The 21,694-nt window shown below is 40.0% G+C and overlaps 2 protein-coding genes across 11 annotated transcripts in view; one reads left to right on the top strand and one right to left on the bottom strand.

Moving 5' to 3' along the window:
- RNMT (RNA guanine-7 methyltransferase) overlaps window positions 1-2,299 on the bottom strand; it is a 15,570-nt gene extending 13,271 nt beyond the window's left edge. Inside the window, exons 1-3 of one of the 4 annotated variants that reach the window (XM_053970972.1) lie at window positions 1,853-1,999; window positions 1,342-1,608; window positions 640-900 (exon numbers count right to left, since the gene is read on the bottom strand). In XM_053970972.1, the coding sequence (XP_053826947.1) occupies window positions 640-870 (231 nt within the window). In that variant the 5' untranslated portion in view covers window positions 871-900; window positions 1,342-1,608; window positions 1,853-1,999. Of the gene's footprint in view, window positions 1-639; window positions 901-1,341; window positions 1,609-1,852; window positions 2,000-2,193 lie in introns of those variants that run through there. The other 3 variants (XM_053970964.1, XM_053970991.1, XM_053970982.1) reach the window with 3 other exon arrangements.
- On the top strand, window positions 2,239-21,563 carry FAM210A (family with sequence similarity 210 member A). 7 transcript variants are annotated; one of them, XM_053971002.1, is made up of 5 exons: window positions 2,239-2,316; window positions 14,595-14,702; window positions 15,934-16,406; window positions 18,524-18,635; window positions 19,680-21,563. In XM_053971002.1, the coding sequence occupies exons 3-5, from the start codon at window positions 15,958-15,960 to the stop codon at window positions 19,977-19,979; spliced, it is 861 nt and encodes a 286-aa protein (XP_053826977.1). In that variant the 5' UTR covers window positions 2,239-2,316; window positions 14,595-14,702; window positions 15,934-15,957; the 3' UTR covers window positions 19,980-21,563. The 7 variants fall into 7 exon arrangements, with proteins under 7 accessions (XP_053826977.1, XP_053827012.1, XP_053826990.1 ...); XM_053971037.1 differs by having other exon boundaries at window positions 2,268-2,316; window positions 14,598-14,702; XM_053971015.1 differs by lacking the exon at window positions 2,239-2,316 and adding an exon at window positions 2,323-2,790.
- Window positions 21,564-21,694: the final 131 nt, after the last annotated feature.

Genomic DNA, 21,694 nt, shown 5'->3' on the forward strand with positions numbered 1-21,694 from the left:
AAAGCATCACCTTCTACAAGCTCATACATAATAAAGGACAGCATCATGTAAAACATTACCCTTTTCACCCTGCCAGGTGGGCATATAAAAGGACATATGCTGCTTTTGTAGTCTTAAAACACAAAGAAGCACCTGTAAGTCTTTCACTGCTTCACTTTGCCAACAAATCATACTGAAATTATATCACAAAGGATGCAGTCTGTTGAGTTTTGCAAACTATACAGTACCTTACCAAGGAAATAAAAGGACAAAATTACCTTATGGTAGAACTTCCCAAGCACAGGTAACTACACTAACACACAGATAAACAACGTTTATAAGAACTGAGCTCAAGATATGGAACTTGGACTAATGCCAGTAAACCCTACACTACACTAACAGATTGCTACCACATGGAGGATGGAACAGTCTTAGAATTAGACTAAGTATGTGCTGAGATTATAATTCTAATTGCCAGCCCTCTTTCTCCTCTGTGAAGCCCAACATCACTTTGTGCACCTGTTATTTCCCCAGGAAACATTTCCACGCTTGGTATTTTGTGCTGGCTCACACGCATCTAGCATAAATATTTTCAATCTTTTCTTGAGCTAAGGCTTTGAAACAAGGATTTGAAAACAGCTCAAAATAAATGATACTCACTACTTTCTTAGAAGGTTCATCTTCAGAATCTAAATTCTTCCTCTTTCCTCTGCCATCCTGATCACCACCATCATCTTCTTTGTCATTTTCAGTGGACTGCTCTGTACCTGAAGCAGAACTATTGCCTTCACACCCGACACCTGAATCTGACTCTAAAGCATGAGGTGTTTTCTCCACTTCTTCAAAACTCTTCTCCACTTGCTGTTCTTCTGTCTTGGTTACTTCAGCCATTTTGACTGCTCCACTGATCAGAATGGAAATCTAGAGGGAAAAGAAACGAACCACCAAGAATTTTCAGTGCCGAAAATTTCACTTACTTGTGGTTACGATCGTGACTTTCGAACATAATGTTGGTATTTCACCCTAGGCAACATACAGAGCTCAAATTTGACTAGTTGTTTAATAAAGATAGCTCAATAAAACATGTGGAACTTAAAAGTACTCATTAAATAAGTTCAAATTAAGATAAGTTGTTACTTTTCATTTTAGAGCCATTCTGACATAGCTTATTGACTCAGCTGCTAAATGTTATTGTTTTTTTTCTTTCCCTTCCCATAGGAGGTAACCTACAAATCAGTTTATGTTTAGAAACACAGACAGATTCTCTCAAATTAGTATATTTGTTATTTAAACTGATATGCTTTGAAATGGAGGTCTTCAAATAAAAGATCAAGATGGGTTTTTATGAGCAAATCTTCTTACCAGTTGTGGATTTTCCAGTTTGCCAAGAATATCCACTATGCTCTGAGCTTAACTAATATGTGAAATATTCAAGTTGCACCTGTATTTCCACATCTCCACCTCACAAATTTCTACAGAGGCTGAAGGACTGCAAACAACTGCTACAAAGCTCCTTTAGTTTCCAGCACATCCCAGCCTTCTTTACACCAGCACTGGGAAGCAGAGCACCTATTTTTTAACAAGGCATGGGAGAGGGCGATTTGGCACCTCCTTTTCTGAAACAGTGGCCTAAATCCGCAAAAAAAAAATTAAAATTCAAAAATCACATTTAAATCCACCATATCCAGGCTCACCTCCTAATGAGGGCCAGAACACATCCACTGAGTGGGCCACTACAGAGGCACCAGACCAGAGCAGCTTTCCTCAAAAAGAATGGCCTCAAAGTACCACTTACAACAATAATTCTTCCACTACTGCACAGCACCACAGCACTTGGTTTGCGAAGCAGCAGCAGACCCTTTATTATCCTCACCCCGCTATTCCAAGATGTTTTGAAGGCCTAAATTGTGAAATGATCCGACTTTCACAACAATCGATGGCAACCACAGGAAGCAGAAGCTCCTTCAGCCGGAAAGCTCAAAACGCCTAGAGTGATGTGGGAATGACCCCGCCGGTTCGGGACGCTCCCGCCCCCTCCTCTCTTCCTTTCCCTCCTTCCCTTCCCCCATGACGCGGCTGGGAGGCCTCAGGCCCTCCGCTCCCGTTAACCGGGGGGCGACGCCCGTCGCTTCTTTGCGGCCCGCCCGGCTCCGCCGCCCGGCGAGGCCGAGGGCCCCGTGCCCCCGCGGGCAGGGAGGGCGGCCCTGCACTCACCCGGCCCAGCACTCACCCGGCTCAGCGCTCCGCCATCCCTGTTTGCGGAAGTGACGAGCTCCCAGGGCGGGCGTCACGTCCTGCGCGGGACCACGCGGGAAACGCGGCGGCGCGCGGTGTCTTGTGAGGCAGCGCTGGGGAGCTGGGGTTTTTTAGCCTGGAGAAGAGGAGGCTCGGGGGGAACCTTATCGCTCTCTACAACTGCCTGACAGGAGGTTGTAGTGAGCTGGAACCAGTTTCTTCCAACGTGCCTGCTCTGAGAGAGGAGAGATTCCGATAAGATAGTAAAACAACTTTTTCGCTGTTAGGATGCTCAGGCGTTGGAATAGGTTGCCCGGGGAGGTGGTGGAGTCACCCTCCCTGGAGGTGTTCAAGAGACGCCTGGACCTGGCGCCGGGTGATTTGGGTTCGGGGGTCAGAGTGGCAGTGCCGGATTGACGATTGGACAGGCTGGTCTTAAAGGGCGCTGCCAGCCCTGGGTCTGTGAAAGGTGGCGGAGTCCGAGCTGGGGCAGAAGGACTACGAGTCCCAGGGGGCCGTGCGAGCTGGGGGCGGTGCTCACGCTTGCGCGGTGGGAGGGCGCCGCCGGGCCTGAAGGTGATGGTGGGGACGGGCGGCGCCGCACGTTGCGCGGGGCGGGCGGGGAGCGGGGGGGGCTGTGACGAGAGCGGCCGTTGGTGACAGCGGCGCGTGCCCGAGGCTCGCGGGGCCCCTGAGGAGCGGCGCGGGCCCGGCACGAGGTACCCGCGCGGCGGGGGCGGGAGCGGGAGCGGCGGGACCCGCGGGATCGGGACGGATCCCCCACCGCGCCGGCTTGTGAGGGGATTGGGCTGCTGGCGCCTGCCTCCCGGCTGCCTTCCCTTTGACGAGTCCGTCTGGTCCGGCGTTGAAGGATGTCGGCCGCGACACAAGAAAGTGGGGTGGGAGATTTATTTCTTGGTAGGGAGATGATGCTGGATGGGCCTGGATGTTCCGTGGTGGGCTGCTGCTGCAGCATCTGGATGGAAAGGAAGGGATGTGGGGATAGGAGCTCCGGCTGTGACTTCTTCACGAAGGGCAGCGCCGATCCCAGCTCCCCGGTGCCCAGTGACAGGACCCAAGGGAGCGGCACGAAACTGTGTCAGAGGAAGTTTAGGCTGGATATTGGGCGAGGGTTCTTCATCCAGAGGATGGTTGGGCACTGGAGCAGGCTCCCCAGGGAAGTGGTCACAGCACCAGCCTGGCAGAGCTCAAGCGTTTGGCCATAGTCTCAATCACAAGGTGTGATTCTTGGGATGCCCTGTGCAGGGCCAGGAGTTGGACTCGATGATCCTCATGGATCCCTTCCAAGTCGGCATATTCCATGGTTCTATGTTACCACTGGAGGACCGCGGGTGGCTTATGCCTCTTAAGGGAGTTCTCTTTCTAGACCTGCCTATGTCTTGTCTTTTCAGAAAGCTTGAAGTGGGTGTACAAGTGTTTTATTGTCTCATGTTATGTTTCTCATCAGTAATCTGCTCCTGTTAATTAAGTATATCCAGGGAGTCAGAAAGAGAAGCCATCAGAATTTTTGTTAATGCTGTTAAGTGAAACGTGGATATGTCAGCTATTACAAACTACTTCAGCCTCCCTAATGTCTGTTTCCAAAACCCCCTCTACCAGCTGTCCTGAAAGAGAAAACATGACTTTGGACAGTAGTACATGAAGTGTCCTAGAATTCCTTACCAAAGCCAGTTCTTAAACTGAGAGTGTTCTTCTGTTTACCCCAAGGTGTCATTGCTGTTACAAGTATAAACATAAAACGGTTTGCCAAAGTTTTGCTGCTTTGGGAAGAGATAGGGCGCAGGTTCCTCGTTTGGAATGTGTTTTGCTGCCTCTGCTTATGTGACTTGCAGCTGCTTCAGTGTGGGAATTGCATGCACAGAGGATAGTATGTCCCCACCGTCCATCTCCCATGGGGGTGACAGCAGGTGTTAATCTCCTTTTCTCTTAGATGCCTGTTTGAGGTAAAAAGGGTATGACTGACCCTTGTGGCAGCGTTACTGAATTGCACTCACTGCCTAAGAGGCATTTCCATCAGGGAATGAAAAAAAAAAATCATTTGATGATTTGGGTAGGTGGATATCAGGTGGCTTCCACATGGCAAAAACTGAGTAGATAAATTCAGACTGTTAAGGAGTATGTAAGAAGTTAAAGACTTGTCTGGTGTGACTGTCTGCAGGTCTGTTTCACAGGCTATTGCAGCTGTAAGAAAAGTTTTGATCTGGTTTAGGTTTTAAAAGATTCTGTGTAGTTCTGCTGTAGGTGGTCTCTTCTGCAGGTAAACCAGCCCAGCTCTTGTGTATGCTCATAGGTATCATTTAGAAACTGAAGTCTGTTTTTGCAAGACAGGGAGTTCTTGATGTCCCCTAATGTCAGATAAGAGCCTTCAGTTTGCATCTTGGCACATTTCTGGACCTGTAGGGAGTTTTTTCTAGTCTTGAAGACAAGGGCATGAGAAGTTCAACAACAAGAGCAGGAAGAACACTGATTTTCAAAAATGTAAAACTGCTAATAGAATCTCAGCAAATTGCTTGTAATCAGTTGAGTCCTGCGAGTTGCAAAGACAATCCAACATAGTTCTTTTTGGTGTTAAATCAGATAGTTGAAAATGAACTTATTTTCAAAATTAGATGCTGAGGCAAATTCATCATCATCACTATTTCAGTATTAGGAATGGAATAAAATCAATGAAAGGACTGAGACTTGGGCCCAAAACCTGATGGAAATCTTCCTGGACAGCCAGGTGTCATCAGAATAGATCATAAGGATTTTACTTTGATATTCTGATAGGTAACTACCTAGTTCCATCACTTTAGATCAAGGATCAAACTCGAGGTCAGAGATTCCTAATGACTATTATGTGCCCCTAGTAGATTTTTTTGACTTGAGATGACTGGATTGTGCAGTGTGACAATAACAACAACAAAAAAGAGCACTGTTCAAGTTACAGAAGTTTTTCTTAATTTTTCAGTCTTGAATTACGACACCTCTAAAAAAACACACATCATTCTTCGTGTCCCTGTCACTATAATAAAATTCCAGTGAGAGTAAAACATTATTATTCAGTTAAAAAATCCGTATGATCTACTGTGATTCTACTTTCCTAAATTTAGTTGAGTCTTGAAGGTACCAGTACAGGTGTGTTAAGTCCAACACACCTTGTCCATGTTAAATTTTGTCCAGAAAATTGTGATTTAAGCAGGTGCTGACAAGCCAGAGTGGTGTGTCTGCTTAGGACTTTTTGTCCGGTAAGGACCGAAGCCACATCTGCTTTTAGGCATTGGCATTATACAGTAGAATTTACTCTGTTTGGAACTTCGTGCTTCCTCTAAAAATCTCCAACCCTTTGTAGCCCAGTGCCTTCCATCACTCAGTTTTCTCAAACGAGCCACATTTTTTGTTATGTTTCCAAACATGACCCTGCCCCTTCTAAACAAATTCATCTGAATGGTAAAGTTCTGTTTGTGCACATCAGGAAATGAAAAGGACACTTGGATGGGCTATAAATTTTAATTCCCTGCATCTAATGTTTTATCTTGTCCCAAGAATTGACCTTGACCCTGTGTAACAGTTCTTGTGTAAACCAAACAAGTTGTGTGGCTGTGATTGTGGCTTTTTAGAACATTGCAGCAGATGATCCCCTGCAGTTCTTTAGGACTTGCAGAGTTTGTCCTTGAGGAGGGAGATGGGGGAAGGGAATGGTTGTTAATACAGTCAGGTGCTCATAAACAAATTATAAAACAAATTAGTAGCTTTTTTTCCAGTGGATTGATTTTGTTGGTTGGAAATAGAAATGCGTGAGTGGCTTCACATGAATTCAGTGAGTCTCTTCCAAAAGTGGCTGGTGAAAGATTTTAGTAAAATGTGACGGCACTTAGCTTTAACTGCAGTGGTAGTGCTTAGCCCCCAGCGTGTACCAGACAGTTAACTATTCACTCTTAATATTCTGTGGATTTAAAAACTGGCTTTGCTGATGTTAAAATTAGATGGCATCCTTTGCTTCCTGCTGTCTCAGGCCATAGGATAGTACTTTCTGATGAGGGATGTTTCTGTGCTGAACCACAAGCCTTGGGCCTTGTTGATGACATCTGGCAGAAAGCAGTGTGCTTGCAAAGGTTGCAGTGTTGCAGTCACAGGATTCCTTTCCCAGTCTGAATACAGCAGTGTTGTAATGCTGCTGCTTCAGACTGTGAATAGGAATGTTATTAGGGTTCTAATACTGAAGTCTCATCAGAGCTCCTTCTGGTGTAAAGACACAGCTCTCTGAATCTGATGCACTTTCAGACACTTGTAGATGGTGTGATTTTGTTGTTTGCATGTTCTCTGTGCAAGAAATGCTGTGTGAGGCAGTAAACTGAGTAACGGGCAAGAAGGTTTAGCCACCCAGGTATTGAGACCTTAATAAAAATAATACTTCTCTTGTAAGAACTCTTCACATTCATTTGTAGAGATGTTGGGAATAGCGTTTACTGAAAATTAGATGAAGACTGTGGTTTTGAGTGTGTGTGTGTTCTGTAAATGTTATGATCAGCCTCTTCACACATAATTTTTCAAGATATTCTGATTGATACTGCACATATTTCCCCATATGGAGAAATCTGAATTCACAACAGAGAATTCAGCACTTACTTTGAATATTTAGAAAAGATTTATACTGGAAATGAATGTCTGCCAACAGTAATTCTGCTGAAAGATGAACGTTCTGTATTTTTTGCTGGGAAAAATGACAGCTTTTCAGTGTTTCAAAGTGTGAAATATATGTGGTGATAGAATAAAAGAAAAAATCTTGAACCCAATGCTTCCACTGTGAATTCTGTTTTTGCAGAAGCTGGGATGGTTTTTCCCCAGTTTCACACTAGTTTACTTTTATTCCTACTTTGTTTCTAATTGTAAGGCTTCAGAGTTCTTCCTTGAGAATATTTTTTGGACATCTGTAGAAGCATTTGGGGTGAATTTGATGAGTAAAAGACTTGGTACTTTGAGGTTGTTGTTTTAAGTATCTTATAAAACTATTGCATAACGTAATTTGCACTTAATGTATTATTACAGATAGTACTGTTGCTTGCTGTTGGGTTATGGAGAGAAAAAACACAACAATGAGGCAAGACCTGTAAAGATCAAAGGTGGCAAAAATGGCATTTATCAAGGCTAGAAAGGAAACAGGTTTGGTAGTCACTGTGGAAGGTGAGGCAGAAGGCTGTACAAAGCTGATTCTAAGATTGAAGTTTAAGCATATTCCTAATAAATGCCTTTTATAATTACTCAAGATAAAGTATTTGAATATCTAAAGTTGTATTCTGTGGTTTGGTGTGGTGGTTTGACTCTGGCTGGATGTCAGGTGCCCACCAAAGCTGCTCTACCCCTCCCCTCCTCAGCTGGGCAGGGAAAAGAAAATACAATGAAAGGCTCTTGAGTTGAGGTAAAGGCAGGGAGAGATCAGTCATTGCTTGCTGTCATGGGCAAAACAGACTCAATGTGGGGAAATTAATTGAATTTATTACCAATCAAATCACAGTATGGAAATGAGAGGTAAAACAAACCCTAAAAATTTCTTCCTGCCACTCCTCCTTCCTTATTTGGCTTAACTGTACTCCCAGTTCTCTCCCTACTCTTCCTCTCAGTGGCCCAGGAGGACAGGAAATGGGGGTTACAATCAGTTAGTTCATCACACCTTGTCTCTGCTACTGCTTCCTCTACAGAGGGAGGACTCACTCCTTCCCCTGCTGCAGCGGGGGGTCCCTCCAGGTCCTTACAGGACCTTCTCTAGTGTGGGTTTCCTGTAGGGTCACAGCCTCCACCTGCTCTGGCATGGGGTCCTCCACATGCTGCAGGTGGATCTCTGTTCCTCTCTGGACCTCCACGGGCTGCAGGGACACAGCTCCCTCACCATGGTCTGCACCACAGGCTGCTGGCTTGTCTCGGCTCCTGTGCCTGGAGCACCTCCTGCCCCTCCTTCTTCACTGACCTTGGTGTCTGCAGGGCTGTTCCTCTCAGGTGTTCTCATTCTGCTCTGCCCTGGCCTCAATTACATCTCTGCAACATTTTTTTTTCTTTCTTAGCCATGTTATCCCATGGCTCTACCACCATCACTGATGGTCTCAGCCTTGGCCAGCGGTGAGTCTCTCTTGGAGCTGGCTGGCATTGGCTCTCTCAAACATGGGGGAAGCTTTTGGCAGCTTCTCAAAGAAACCACCCCTATAGCCCACCCTCCAGCAGAACCTTGCTGCACAAACACAACAGATCTGGGCAAAAAGGCTGAATTTTATTTGTGTCAGCACCATCTGTTTCAGTAAAAGTCACTGGATCTGCAGTGTGTCTCTAATTGTTTCATTACATTTTTCATGAATAAATATTTTATTACAATTCCAGAGACTTTAAAAAGTAATTATTATAATCCACATTGTCTATATCAGTGAAGTGCTGAGTGACCAGAAAAACTATGAATTCAAAAATTAGCTTGGCTACTAGAATACAAGTTGCAAGTAGCAGGAAGTCTTGAGCAAGAGTTCAGTTTTTGGCAGCAACCTTTTGACTCTCATTAATGACTCTATTAGTGAAAAGAGATGTGCACTGCAGCTCTGAATTTCATCATAAAAGAAATATTTGAGCTCTGAACATATAATAACCATATTTCCAATGCATTTCAGCATGTGGAAAAGTGCTGAAAAACACTTGAGATGCTCAGTGAGTTGAAAGAGGTGAGGAGTTTGTCAAATAAAATACAATGTACTATTGAGAGGGAAGATCCTAAGAGATTCTCAAACAGTGTTTTGATGAAGTGTAGAAAACTGATCTCTGTATTTGTTTGTTCATGTTTTAGCATCTAACCCCTCCTCAGTTCAGTTGTGGGTTGGTTATTTTTCTGAAGGAGTTGAGTCATATGCAGGAAACTGCAGATCTGAGGCTTGCTTATGTGAAGTCCCTTTCCAGCCCCTGTTAGTTTTCCAATAATTTTCCAATAAGTTTCCACTGCATTGTAAACCAGACCACTACACACATGTCCCTACAGCCCCCACACCTGCATATCAAGGGCCCTGTGGCTGAAAACCCTCTGAGAGACAACCACAAGTGTTTTAGGAGGAGTGAACTAAAGATACCTTGGGAGACACAAGGACGGAAGAAGCTGTTAGGATTCTGAAAGTTATTACCTAAGTGGAATCGAAAGAGAATCAGATCTTGTTTTGATCATTAGCCTAAAGTGGAAGATAGTGTGAAGAAGTAGATAAATGCAGGCCTTGCTTTTCACTAACATAAGGCTTTTTTGATCTTTTTTTAGCATAGATATATAATATGCCTATTTTTAGGCTTAGTTGCAATCTACAGGTATAACTTCTCTACCTTGCTTATTGCAGACATGTCTGTAGAGTGACAAATGGACAAAAAGAAAAATCAAACCAGATAGCACTTTAAAAGCCAAATTTTTCCTTGACATGTGCCTATAATCTGAGAGGCTCTGTAACTAGTACAGAGGATGATGCAGCAACACTTGTTGGACAGAATCATAGACAGCAGAAACCTTTTGTGTTAGTAGTGTGAGTTGTACTTACTTAAAAATTCAGTAGAGGGCAGAACGAAGCTTGTGAAAGAAGGAACCAGTGCTAACAGATAGAATAGCACCAGTTATTAAAAACAGTTCTGAAGAGCAGAAAGCACTACAGCTGATTGTGATCCTTTCTTTTAGAAGCATTTGAGAGAGAGCATTCACGTTTTCATATAATGGTCAGCTACAGGCAATCTTAAGATCCAGTACTTTCCATCACAGAGAAGAATGGAGTTACCATGGACATACTGACTGTGCTGTTAAGGCTCCTGTTTAGCATTCCAGATATATAATTCAGCACACAGGCATTGCATTACATTCTCCTGCTTTGTCTTCTGAATCCAGTGTGCAGACTTTACATATATCTGCAATATCTTTTATTCTTCCTAAAGCTATTTCTTCTTGTCCTTTTTAATATTTGAGTATCAGAAGATCGTAGCAGTGAAGATTACTCGGTGTGTAAGGACTGTGGAAAAGTTTATTTTACTTTTTTGATTTTGCTCAGGGTGTTTCAGCAAGAAGAATAGTTTAGGTAAAATAAGAATAACAAAGTTGTTGGCTTATCTCCACTTAGCAGTATTGAGTTGTAATAATATGATAAATTTAAAAAATTATAGCATAGCATTTACTAAGTAAAAATAGTATAGAGGTAGGGTGAGGCTAATGCTTTAGGGTCGTCTGTCTGCAAGGGTTTTAGTCTTTTATTTGCTTAAACATGATTTTACCAAGTTTTAAATAAATTCCACTGTGATTTATTTGGCATTACTGCCTTTAACCTAAAATGTGGTGTTATATTTTTAGACAGTTGTGAATGACAAAACTACACAGCTAATGATGCCCAAACTTCAAATTATAAGCAAGTTTCTTAGTTGAGAATGAATAACAGATAGTTTGAGTGACACTGCAAAAGTAGTAAAGGTCGAAATAGAAATGCTAAATGTTCATTCATGCACTCAAGGTATTAATACAAAGCATAAAAAGTCCCTGTGCACTTCCACTTTCCCATCTTTGGTTAGTGACTCCATGCTATGCGAACCCTTTGCAGTTACCAAGAGGTTTATAGTTTTATTTTACATTGAATTTAAGAAAAACAATGCTTTGCATGTATTGCACTAGTCTTACAATGATTTAAAAATATGTTCCCAGATTTTTAGGGCACCCATATATGTTTTCAGTTCAGTAGTGGTTTTTTTATTTTCTTATTTTGGTCTATAAACTTGGCAAAATCAGTTTTGAGGTTTTTTTAATACACTGTCAATGAGTTTTTCAAAAAAACAACTTTAAAAGAACAATTTAAATCTGAAAACAAGCTTTGGGTTTTTTTTATTATATTTAGTAAAAATGTAAGCAATATGGTGGTGTTGTTTATTAAACTGAGCTGCTTGGATGAGATCTCTGTATTTGCTTTTTATGTAATCTGAAAGATGAGTTGAAAAGGATTTCTGAAAACTTGGTTTCTTTCCTTTCAAAATTCTACTCTGTCTGCCACACACAATTCTCAAAGTTTTCTAGATTTTACACTAAATATGACAAGAATGTAAATTATTTCTCTGTTTCCATAGAAAGGTGTCTTGGGAGTAGAAAAAGCTCATGGATTTTCATTGGGAACTCTCCTGTGGTATAATTAATGTTCTTTTTTTAAACAGTAACAGAACAAGTGAAAATGCTTTAAAGTCATCCATATTTACATATTGTGTCCAGAGTGTTTCTGGTAGAACTGAGAAAATAATCGAGTGTTCTCTACATATACTATACCCTCAATTCCCTCAGATGCTTTCTGACCTCTTTTACAAAAAAACTTAACGCTAAAGTTTTTGCCATTATCTTAACACTAAAGTTCTTGCCATCTTTTATGCACCTCCCTTTCTCATATTTTAATTTTTCTGGTAACTCAAAAAACATTAATTGTAACAGGGTAACCATTTTTACACAAATTATCTGATGAAAGTTTCATCTGACAGTATCACTGACATGTTTCCTCTTTCCAACAGTAAATACCCACAGCAGCCTTTGCCATAGCTATATTAGCCAGGCTTGTTACTTCTGTGTTTTCCAAAGATGCCCTGGAATTTTTTGGCATAGAATGTTTGCACGCATCCAAAGCCCACTTTGAGACAGTCATATAAACCAGCACTCTGGCATTTAAAATTCCTGAACTTTTGTTGTCCTCGGGAACAAAAAGCAAATTTAATATCTACTTTCTAATTATCACTGGAAAGTAGAGTAAATGCAAGAGCCAGGATGCTCTTGCAGTATATGAGATTTATGCCAAAGCTGATCTGAATTATAACACAAGTACAGAAGTTTCCTAAACAAAACCTCCAGCACTGCAATGAGAAGCTGATCTGTACTTTTCCATAAGAGGCCCCTAGAGCACTCCCTTTATGTCAGAGGCCTTGTTAACAGCTCACCATAAGACAGGGGTGCCTTCAGGAATTAAATGGTTATCCAGGAATCCCAACCAGGAGTTTGTCTTGAACAACCAATATCTCTACAGCTCAGTTTACAGTCTGCTGGCGAGCCTACTAAATAGTTAGCTGGGATGTGACAGTGCTGAAGAGGATACCATATCACAAGTGTTTGTATAGCATTTCATTATTTCTGTAGCTAATATCTATTCAGTCACTGACTACATGGAATTCTTGGAGCAGAGAACTTGAGTTATATTTGTCCTTAGACAGATTTTTTTTTTCTTCGTGGCATTTTTAAGAGAAAACTAATCAAGTAATCTAAGATGCTTTGAAACACCTTTCCCCCTGCCCCCACTCCACAGACAAGAGCTTTCCCATCTTGGTATGTGGAGCTTGTACCTTCTTGTCCTTTTCTGCACCTTTGCAGCATGATGCAACAGCAGGAAAAATGTTAAACACACTAAAATGAAGAAGCAACTTTTCAAAAGTCACTAGGTGCAGTTGTGGGTAACGTTCAGGTTACTGCCCTGACTTCCTTAGAATCTGAGTGGTTTTAACAACCTAAAGTTACAGGGGCAATTGTATAGCTTGTATAGCTCCAGTAACTTCTTTGAGAAGTATTATGCTTAGAGAAGAAATCTGTGTCTCAAATTCATAGGCTGACACACTTCCTGTTGCCTGTAGAGTGCACAGGTTTTAGGAACTTCCTCTTACTAATTGTCTTAAAGGACAAGTTTCTCTGTATTCATGTCATGTTTTAGAGGGATGAAACAGCTAGTTTCATGTTTATTTGGACCTCCAACCATAATTATTGTGCACTTTATATGTCCTGATAAAGATTTGTTTGCATTGTTGAGCCAAGTAATTAAAGTATAACAATTGAGCAGCTGCACCCATCACCCCTTTAAAAATATTTGTTTCTTTAAAATGAATTTACAAAGTGTATGCTGTATTAATCTGTTACTTGATTCATATGCCTCTCCTACATCTTGCTGTAGCCTTTATAATAGCTCCCTCATGCCAGTGCTTCTGGGTAGCAGTGTAATACTCAATGTACCAACACTTCAAAAGGTCTCTCCTTTGTTCATTTAAATAAGCAAAGCACTTACTTGTGAAACACAGTAAGGTCATTAGGAAAAGTGTATGCTGTATTAATCTGTAATTTGATTCATATGCCTTTCCTACATCTTGCAAAATCTAGAAACAGTGCTCTGAGAAGTGCTACTGTAAATGCACTACAAGGAGTGGAAAAATTCAGAAATGCTTGTTCAGCTTCTCAGTCCTGTGCTGAGGAATGATCTCTTCCCAAGGCTGCTGGAATGCAGTGTCCTGTTAATAACATAAATGACTCAAAATTATGGTTTCCCCATGCTGTATGGTGGCAATTTGCAAAGCTTGTTTGAACCAGGTATTTTTCAGTAGGGTACTGGTGAACAGTAGAAGTCTGACTCAAGAGCCTCCAGATTCCCATAGATGGATGCTTTTTGCTGAGTCTGCTGGCTGGATATTGAGAAAATCTACTTAGGGCAGACACTCAGTGATGTGTACTATTAGTGAGAGGGGAAAACAGTTCACTGTAGACAATGTTATCCCTCAGGAAAGAACTGTAAGTGGCAATAGGCAAGGAATGCAGTTGTCATGTTGCATGTTTGTTGTTACAATTTCTATAAATCAGTTAAGGAGTTGGCACATGATAGAGTGCCATCTGAACACTTGAGTTTTGCTGAGTGTTTTCACTACTTCTTATTTTGAGAAGCAATTGCATTTGGGTTTCAGAAGTAAGCAAGAATCTCTGTTTCTTGCAAAACTAGAGATACCACAAGCAATTGCTGCTTCCAGTGAAGTCTTACAGAAAACTGAGTCGTGGAGGGCCAGTACCTGTAGCTGATTTATTGCTCCATGAACAGCAGCAGCACTTCTTCACTCCCACCGAGTTCATAATTCAACAGGACAGAGTAACTGCTTCCTTATATGGAGACACAAGTTCCTTTTCCCCGTTGATGCAGTACCTCCTGTTAGTAGGAGTTCAACAAAAGTGTGTGTCTGTGTGTCACAAGCAATGCAGAGATTCCCAGGGAGTTTGAAACCTGGGAATTCCTCTTCTCCCCACATCAAACATTGTCATTCTAGTAATTGCCATTAATTCAAGTACAACAGTAGCATAAAACTACCTAGCAAACATACAGGCAGGACTGTTCCAACAGATCCATTTGGATTATGAAACTTTCCTCTCTTGAACAGTAATTCAAAGTTGAGGAAATTCTAAAATTACTCAGAAAAAATCTCCCATTAGCATGTCAGTATTCAAAAGGGAATTTACACCAATAAATTCTTCAGTTGCAAGGTTTCAGGCTGAACAGAAATAAATCTTCATAGGATAAATTTGCTCTTGTTGCTAGTTCTCTAAATGTGTCCTTTTTTCACTTTAGCAGGGGCCTCAATGTGTTCAAGACATATATTTGAAAGGTGGGGAGCTAGTGGAAGAGTTGCAACTTTTTGAAGATACACCCCTTACCATATCTGGAAAATAATAAAGGGTATGTATGGTTTCACTTTTTTTTTGTTTTTTAAGCTTCTTTCTCTGTTAGGAAGTATTAATCGTTTTCTGCAGCCTAGAAAAATTCACTGCTAAAACACCTGGCCTATATCTAAGGTGAAGGGAAAGCAGATACAACATTTCAATTAAATTTGGATGATTTCTAGTTTGGATAAAGAATTGTTGTGGCAATTAAAATGGAAAAGCATTAGTATTGTACAAAACTTGTAGTGTAACTGACTTAAATGGCATTTGTTACATCAATTAGCATCACCTTTTTTTTTTTTTTTGGAGGGAAGGAATGCTAGTTCTGTAACTTGCAACCATTGAATAAAGGAAAGGAAAGATTATTTCACAATTTCAAAGCATGCATTTTGGGGGGTAAAATTATTTCTTGATGTCTATGCATGCAAAAGTAAATTCCTGTCTTCTTTTTGGTAAAGCTCTCAATAGTTATTTCAAACTTTCAGGAGTAACTGGTAAGTATTCAAAATCATAGAGTTAACTGGATTATTCCACAGTTTTAAAATATTCTTTGCATTGCAATATTTGGAAAATTGCAATTCAGTTTTGCTTATGTTAATACATGACATTCAACAGTACCTTCCCCCTTCCTGACAGGTGTTACTGGCAGGCTGTTACAGTTACTATTTTTTTAACTATGTTTGTTACTATTTAGGCTATTGCTTGATTATTAATAATTACTTCTATTGGGGTTTTCTCAATTTTATGAACTTCTACTGAAAATAGTATCGAACGTGAAAAATTTTACCAAAACTAAGAATGCACTGACACCAAAAATATATTTTAATTGCATTTACTTCAGTGAATTTTTAATGCATTTATGTAGGCTCAAAGTATCACACAAGTTATCAGATGCTACTATAAGTGAAGTTTAAAGGTAACTTTTCAATGGCTGTGCCAGATCATGTAGATAAAAGCAGTAGATAGTACTAAACTCCTAAAAATATTTTTGGGAATAGAGTGATCATTTTAGCAGTGAGGAGCAGAGTATGTTAAGTGAAGGTGCTATTTTAGTTCAGAATGCTGAAGAAACTAGAAAATTATTTCCTTAATTCTGGAAGGTAACCATTTCTGCAAAGAATGTGAGGAAAACCTTTCTAAAGTAGAATAGAAAGCCATTTAAAATTTGAGAATTTTAAGTGACATTGGAGCAAGTAGAAATCACACCATTGAAATGCAGTTTGTTTACTCTTGTTTCTTCTTTATAGAAACTCCATCCACACTTCATCAAAATGCAGCGGAGTCTGTTACATTCTGCATCTCAGCTGGCGCATGGGACGTGTTGGTTCTTCCCTCGCACCGGTGTCTTTCAGTGCTTGAAAGGACAGTCTGTGTTGTCTACTGTGGGATGCAAAGTCATTCTGGCACTGGACCCTCCTAAACAATGTCTTCATGCAGGTGCAGCTCACTTTGCCTCAAAGAAAACTGCTTTTTCATCCCAGCCAGCAGACACTTCTCACAAAGTACCAGAAGGGAGAAATCCTTTGCCTTCGGCCACTGATGCACCCAAGCAGAGCCCTGCAGAGTCAGATTCTTCAGAACCTGATCCATTACAAGATAAATCAATTAGTCTTGTTCAGAGATTCAAGAAAACTTTTAAGCAGTATGGGAAAGTCATGATTCCAGTGCACCTTGTGACTTCCACTGTATGGTTTGGATCCTTTTACTATGCAGCCATGAAGTAAGTTGGCATTTTGTTGCAGTGCCCAATACCATGGTTGAATTGAGATCTACTAGTGAAAGGACATATAAATTATTATTGCATGTTAAAAAGTGCCTTTATATTTAAAAGAGAAATGTGGCTACATTTTTGACTAAAGCATAAGGTTAATATTGAAAATATATAGGATTCATGAGAGTGTAATGTACATACTATTACCATGCAGTTATTGCTGTGTACCTGGTATGTTGCTGACATTTAAAGGAATGCTCATCTCTCCAAAATGATTAATGGATGTAAGCAGCATTGAAATTATTAGTAATCTCTCTAAAGGTAAAGATAGGGATTTGGAATCCTGATTGTGAATGGCTAGTTGAGATCTTTATAGACTTTTTCTTTTTTTTTTTGCCCTTGGACTTCAGGTTACCACTTCCTCCCCTCTTCATCCCCAGTCATTCCTTATAACTGGATTTTCACTTCTTGGATTTACCTCACTTAGCTGTTCACAATGTGTATCCCCTCCTTTTTTGTTTCTGTTTCTTGTCTTTCCTTCCATCCACTGAAAACATTGCTACTGTAGACTATACTTTTTAATTGGAAATTAAATATTTGTGTGGTTAAAAAAAAAGAGAGATAAATGAAGTATTCTAATTTTAGTTTCTTTTAGTTACAGCATGTGCTAGATACCATTCTGGAAAATGGCATTTATCAGAAAAAACTACTACATCAATTATGAGCTGCTAGTTTGCTAGTTCAGATGAAAGAAGTTTTATTTATCTGGAAATAGTTTGCTAAATATAAGCAAATGTTTATCTCTGGACTGCTGGTGTTGTATATTTAATAATAGAAAGCATGAAACAACGATGGTTTGTGGTGGCAAGGATGGAACTCTGACATCAGAATGCCTTACTGCACAAGTGTTTGTTTTAGTTACTCTAACCAGCTGGCATAATTGCCCTTTCTGGGAGCTATAGATCCAAATGTCATTCTAAATTTAGCTCATGTCAGAGGAATAAAGGTCTTGAACTATAAAAATATTTTGCTTTGAATAAATTCAGGTTGATGCTTATGTCCTGACATTTCACATTGAGTGAAGATTACTTTTCTTGAAACTCTAAAGCCTGCTGCTAAAGTAGGTATTTGGCAGATCAAAACAACTGAAATACTCAACTAGAAACTAATTCAACTAATTATAACAAAGCTTCAGTTTGTTATGCCACAGGAGCAGTGCCCTCTTGAAGCAGAAAAATAACTTTCAGAATGACTGGTCATACAAGACTAAACAGCGGTGGTTTATGAAATGGCACAGTTAGTGCTGTCTTTCAGCTCTTACTAGGTCTGCATTCCCTACTCTGGGAATAGGCCTTCATACTGTAGGTTCTAGTAGCTGTTGGGAAATTACTGCCTGTTACTGTTCCTGATGCTAAAGCAATTGCATGCTCAGAAGAATGCTTAAAATATTAGGTAGAAATGGATAATGGTACTAATAAGACAAAATCTCTAAATACTGGACATTCAGGTCTTCTATAACTGTGTGTAGCTTTCTTCTGTAATATAAAGATTAGCTTTCCTTTCTCTTTTGGTGTTTCCCTGGATTTCAAATAGAAAGAAAATGTGATAGGAGCTCCCTCCACCAATCTTGATACCTTATATTGACACAGTAGAACAACTGAGGACAAAGCCCCTGAAGTCTTGTCCATGTAACATGTTGCTTCCTTTTCTTTTGCCACATTCCATGTTTGATATATTTAGAAGTGAATGGAGAACATCATCTGAAATTTTAATAGAAAAAATGTAATTTTAGACAAAACAGAGCATGAAATTGAATGTGCACAGCTGGAACCTGAGTAGCAGTCTTACCACCATTACATCTACTTACCTCAAACATAAACTGGGACACAGGTAAATTAGAAACTATTCCACCCAACAGAGATAATATAAATGGGTCACCTTTTGAAGTGCTGAGAAGAACATTAATTTTCCTGTGGTAAGAAACATAAATCCTGTAAGTATATTGCTTAGATTAAAAAAAAATTGTTTTCAAATTATGAAGTTTGTGTAATAAAGAAATAGTACTCTAAATTACTATTCAGGTTTCAAATTCCCATTCAAGTTACCAATGTTTTTCTCTTTTATAGTGGAGTGAATGTTGTTCCATTCCTAGAGTTGATTGGCTTACCAGACAGCGTAGTAGACATCCTGAAAAATTCCCAGAGTGGAAATGCACTAACTGCATATGCATTGTATAAAGTAAGTATAATTATAGTTTGTAAATAAGCTCTAAGTCTTGCCTGGTGAAATAAACAGAGTTTACTTGTTTACAGCAGAAGGAATTAATTAGCTTTCTTTGATAGTTACATGTACTTAAGCATTCATTTTGTGGTAAAAATAGTCCCATGCAAGTTGATATGTGTTCTGTGTTCCTTCAAGGAGTTTATCTGTATTTCTAAAATAACTTCTTTGCTGCAAAAGTATTGCAGCCCTCTGAGATGACGATTAAGTTACTCAGTATCCCTGACATGATTAGCAGGGACAAAGAGATAACGTCTAAACACCTCATCTGAATTTCAGGTAAAAGGACAGTTATTTTTACCCTAGATGACTTTTTGTCTTCCCCTTAGATGTCCATCACTGGCAAGTATTTTCATTGTCCATTTGAATCAATTACTTACATTCAGGTTTGGGTTTCCTTTTATTGCTTTATATGTGCAAAGTCTGTGTTTGGGAAACTTGAAACATGTCAGACCATCCAAAACCAAGGTACAATATTTGCTGTACATGCCACTCAATCTGTTTTGTTTCTAAAAGTGATGTCCTTCTTGCCTGTTTTCAAAGGGATTACTTTCCCAAACAAAATGTGGAAGTATGACTCTTTCCAATTTTTCCTGTGCCTAAAAGAGACCAATAAATAAAGACGGTTATTAAATCTAAAGATGTTGTTATAGCTGGGAGATCTGGCAGTGTTGGAAGAAACTCAGTGTTCACATGCAGTCTGTTTGAATTGCATCAAGATGTTGAATGCTTGTCCTACAAGCTGCACAGGGAGGGTTTATGTGTTGATGAGTTTTTTTAAGGGAAGTCTAATGCCCTTGCTGGCTCTGCCAAAATGATACTTTAAATAAAAGGTATGCATTCCTAGGGGATGCACTGTAAACTGCCTTATTTCCTTATAAATTGAAGATATCTTTAGAATCTGACACTGGTCAAAATAAATTTTCAACATAAAAAAATACCTTTTGCTGGCTGTTATTTTCCTGTTTTATCTATGTGCTGTGTTCTCTGGTTTCTTTTAAGATTGCAACTCCTGCCAGATACACTGTGACTTTGGGAGGAACATCTGTCACTGTTAAATACCTACGTAAGCACGGCTATATGTCCACACCACCACCAGTAAAGGAATACCTACAAGACAGGATGGAGGAAACAAAGGATAAAATTACGGAGAAGATGGAGGAAACAAAGGATAAAATTACGGAGAAGATGGAGGAAACAAAGGATAAAATTACAGAGAAAATGGAGGAAACAAAGGATAAAATTACAGGGAAGATACAAGAAACCAAAGATAAAGTTTCATTTAAAAAAATAAAGGAGTAGGAGAGATGCTTAATTTTTGGATATATCAAACTTAGCACTTTAACCCTTTGTGAGGCAGGATATGCAAAGTGCACTTCTGAGCTTTTTTTCTTTTATATTTTTGCCCTTTGTCTGGAGAGTACAATTGCTACATGGATTTAAAAGTTAAAGTTCCTTGGGGAAGAGGTTGTGACCTAAAAGTTTCAATTTTCAGAAGGAAAAGTGAATCTCAAATTGGAAGTTAACATGTCCCTTGATAATAATGTTAAGAATTGCTCTTCCCTCTTTTTTTCCCCACACCCTCCTCCTCAAAATGAAGGTGATTTCTGCCAAGAACCACTTCTCTGTTCTTCTCCCATCATAGTGCACAGCCATGGTTCCACTAGACTGAGTCTTCCATTAAATAAGAATGAAGATTTCTCTGTTGGGAAGAGCAGTATGTTTAGGTTTCTAGAGTATGTGGACCCAAGCCTCTTCAATCGTGATCATCTCTCAATTTGGAGCACACCATTGTCACCGATACTGCACATGAAGGAATTGATGGATCAGCTACTCAGCAGGAATTGATTACAATGGCTTCCTTGGCTTCAGCCAGGCTGCTGTGTTTACAGGTTGAGACTATGAATCTTTCTTGAACAGTGCATCTCTTCATAACTGAAAGCTATAGGAAGATGAGTTAATCACAGTAGCCATACTGTCAAGTATACTTTGTTTCCTGAAGTTGATTTACAGTACAAAGTCATTAAAATCAATAATTAAACACTAGGATTTGTTCATTGCATTAAAGTTTACAAACCCGCTCTATTTCATTTTTGAAACAAAAAAAAAATGAAAGAGAAGTTTATTTGAGAAATTGCTAAGGGGTTTTTTAAACACATGGAAAGTTAAACACCAGAGTTCCTCCTCCTCCCTCAGTAAAACAATTTGACTAAAGTAAGCATGATTTCTGAGAAAGTGATCGCAGTCTACCAAACTTTTTTTCCCTTAGATTAAGTCAGGCAAACACTTATTCATACCTGAAGGCCGAAATGTTGTCTCAGATGTCATAAAGTACTAAAGTTGAAACTGTTCTATTTGGCTGGGCAGGCAAACTTCTCTCATTTTTATCCAAATTTAGGCTGAATTGAAGTGTATTTTTCCTATTTCTGCTACAGATCTCACTTTGTAGCAACACAGCATGTGTAAGTTGTTTAACAAAGGTGCTCAGGGGGATATGGGGGAGAAAAAGAGTTGGACCCTGAGCATTGCAATTTACTGGAGTGAAAAAATATAGCTGATGAAGTATCAGCTCTGCCCCACTGTCCTATTCTCATTCAAGTCACTGAGGGCTTCTCCATGTGAGTGAGTTGAACTTCATTAACTTAATTGTGCAGGATTGATTACATACTTCTCTGCCTCTGCCCACAGGTAAAATAGTAACTGCAATCTAATGCCTACCTCACAGGGATGTTGTGAGGAATAATCATTGTATATTCAGTGACCTGAAGATGTAAAGTGCCATGTTTCTGATAAACATTATTAAAAAAATATTTCTGTGAACTCTTATACTGCTAAGTATTACGCTTAAGGACTAAAGTTAATAGATGCTATTTTATTTTCTCTTTAGTGTGCTTTTCCTTACTGTCCCCCTGCACACATTCTTCCGATGCTGGCATTTGTTCTGATTTCCCACTTTTGGGGGCAGTGTTAGCCATGCCCTGCAGGACCCTGCAAAGCCCAAAGTGTGCCCCAGTGAC

Source organism: Vidua macroura, chromosome 1 (genome assembly GCF_024509145.1).
Source record: "Vidua macroura isolate BioBank_ID:100142 chromosome 1, ASM2450914v1, whole genome shotgun sequence".
Taxonomy (NCBI): Eukaryota; Metazoa; Chordata; class Aves; order Passeriformes; family Viduidae; genus Vidua; species Vidua macroura.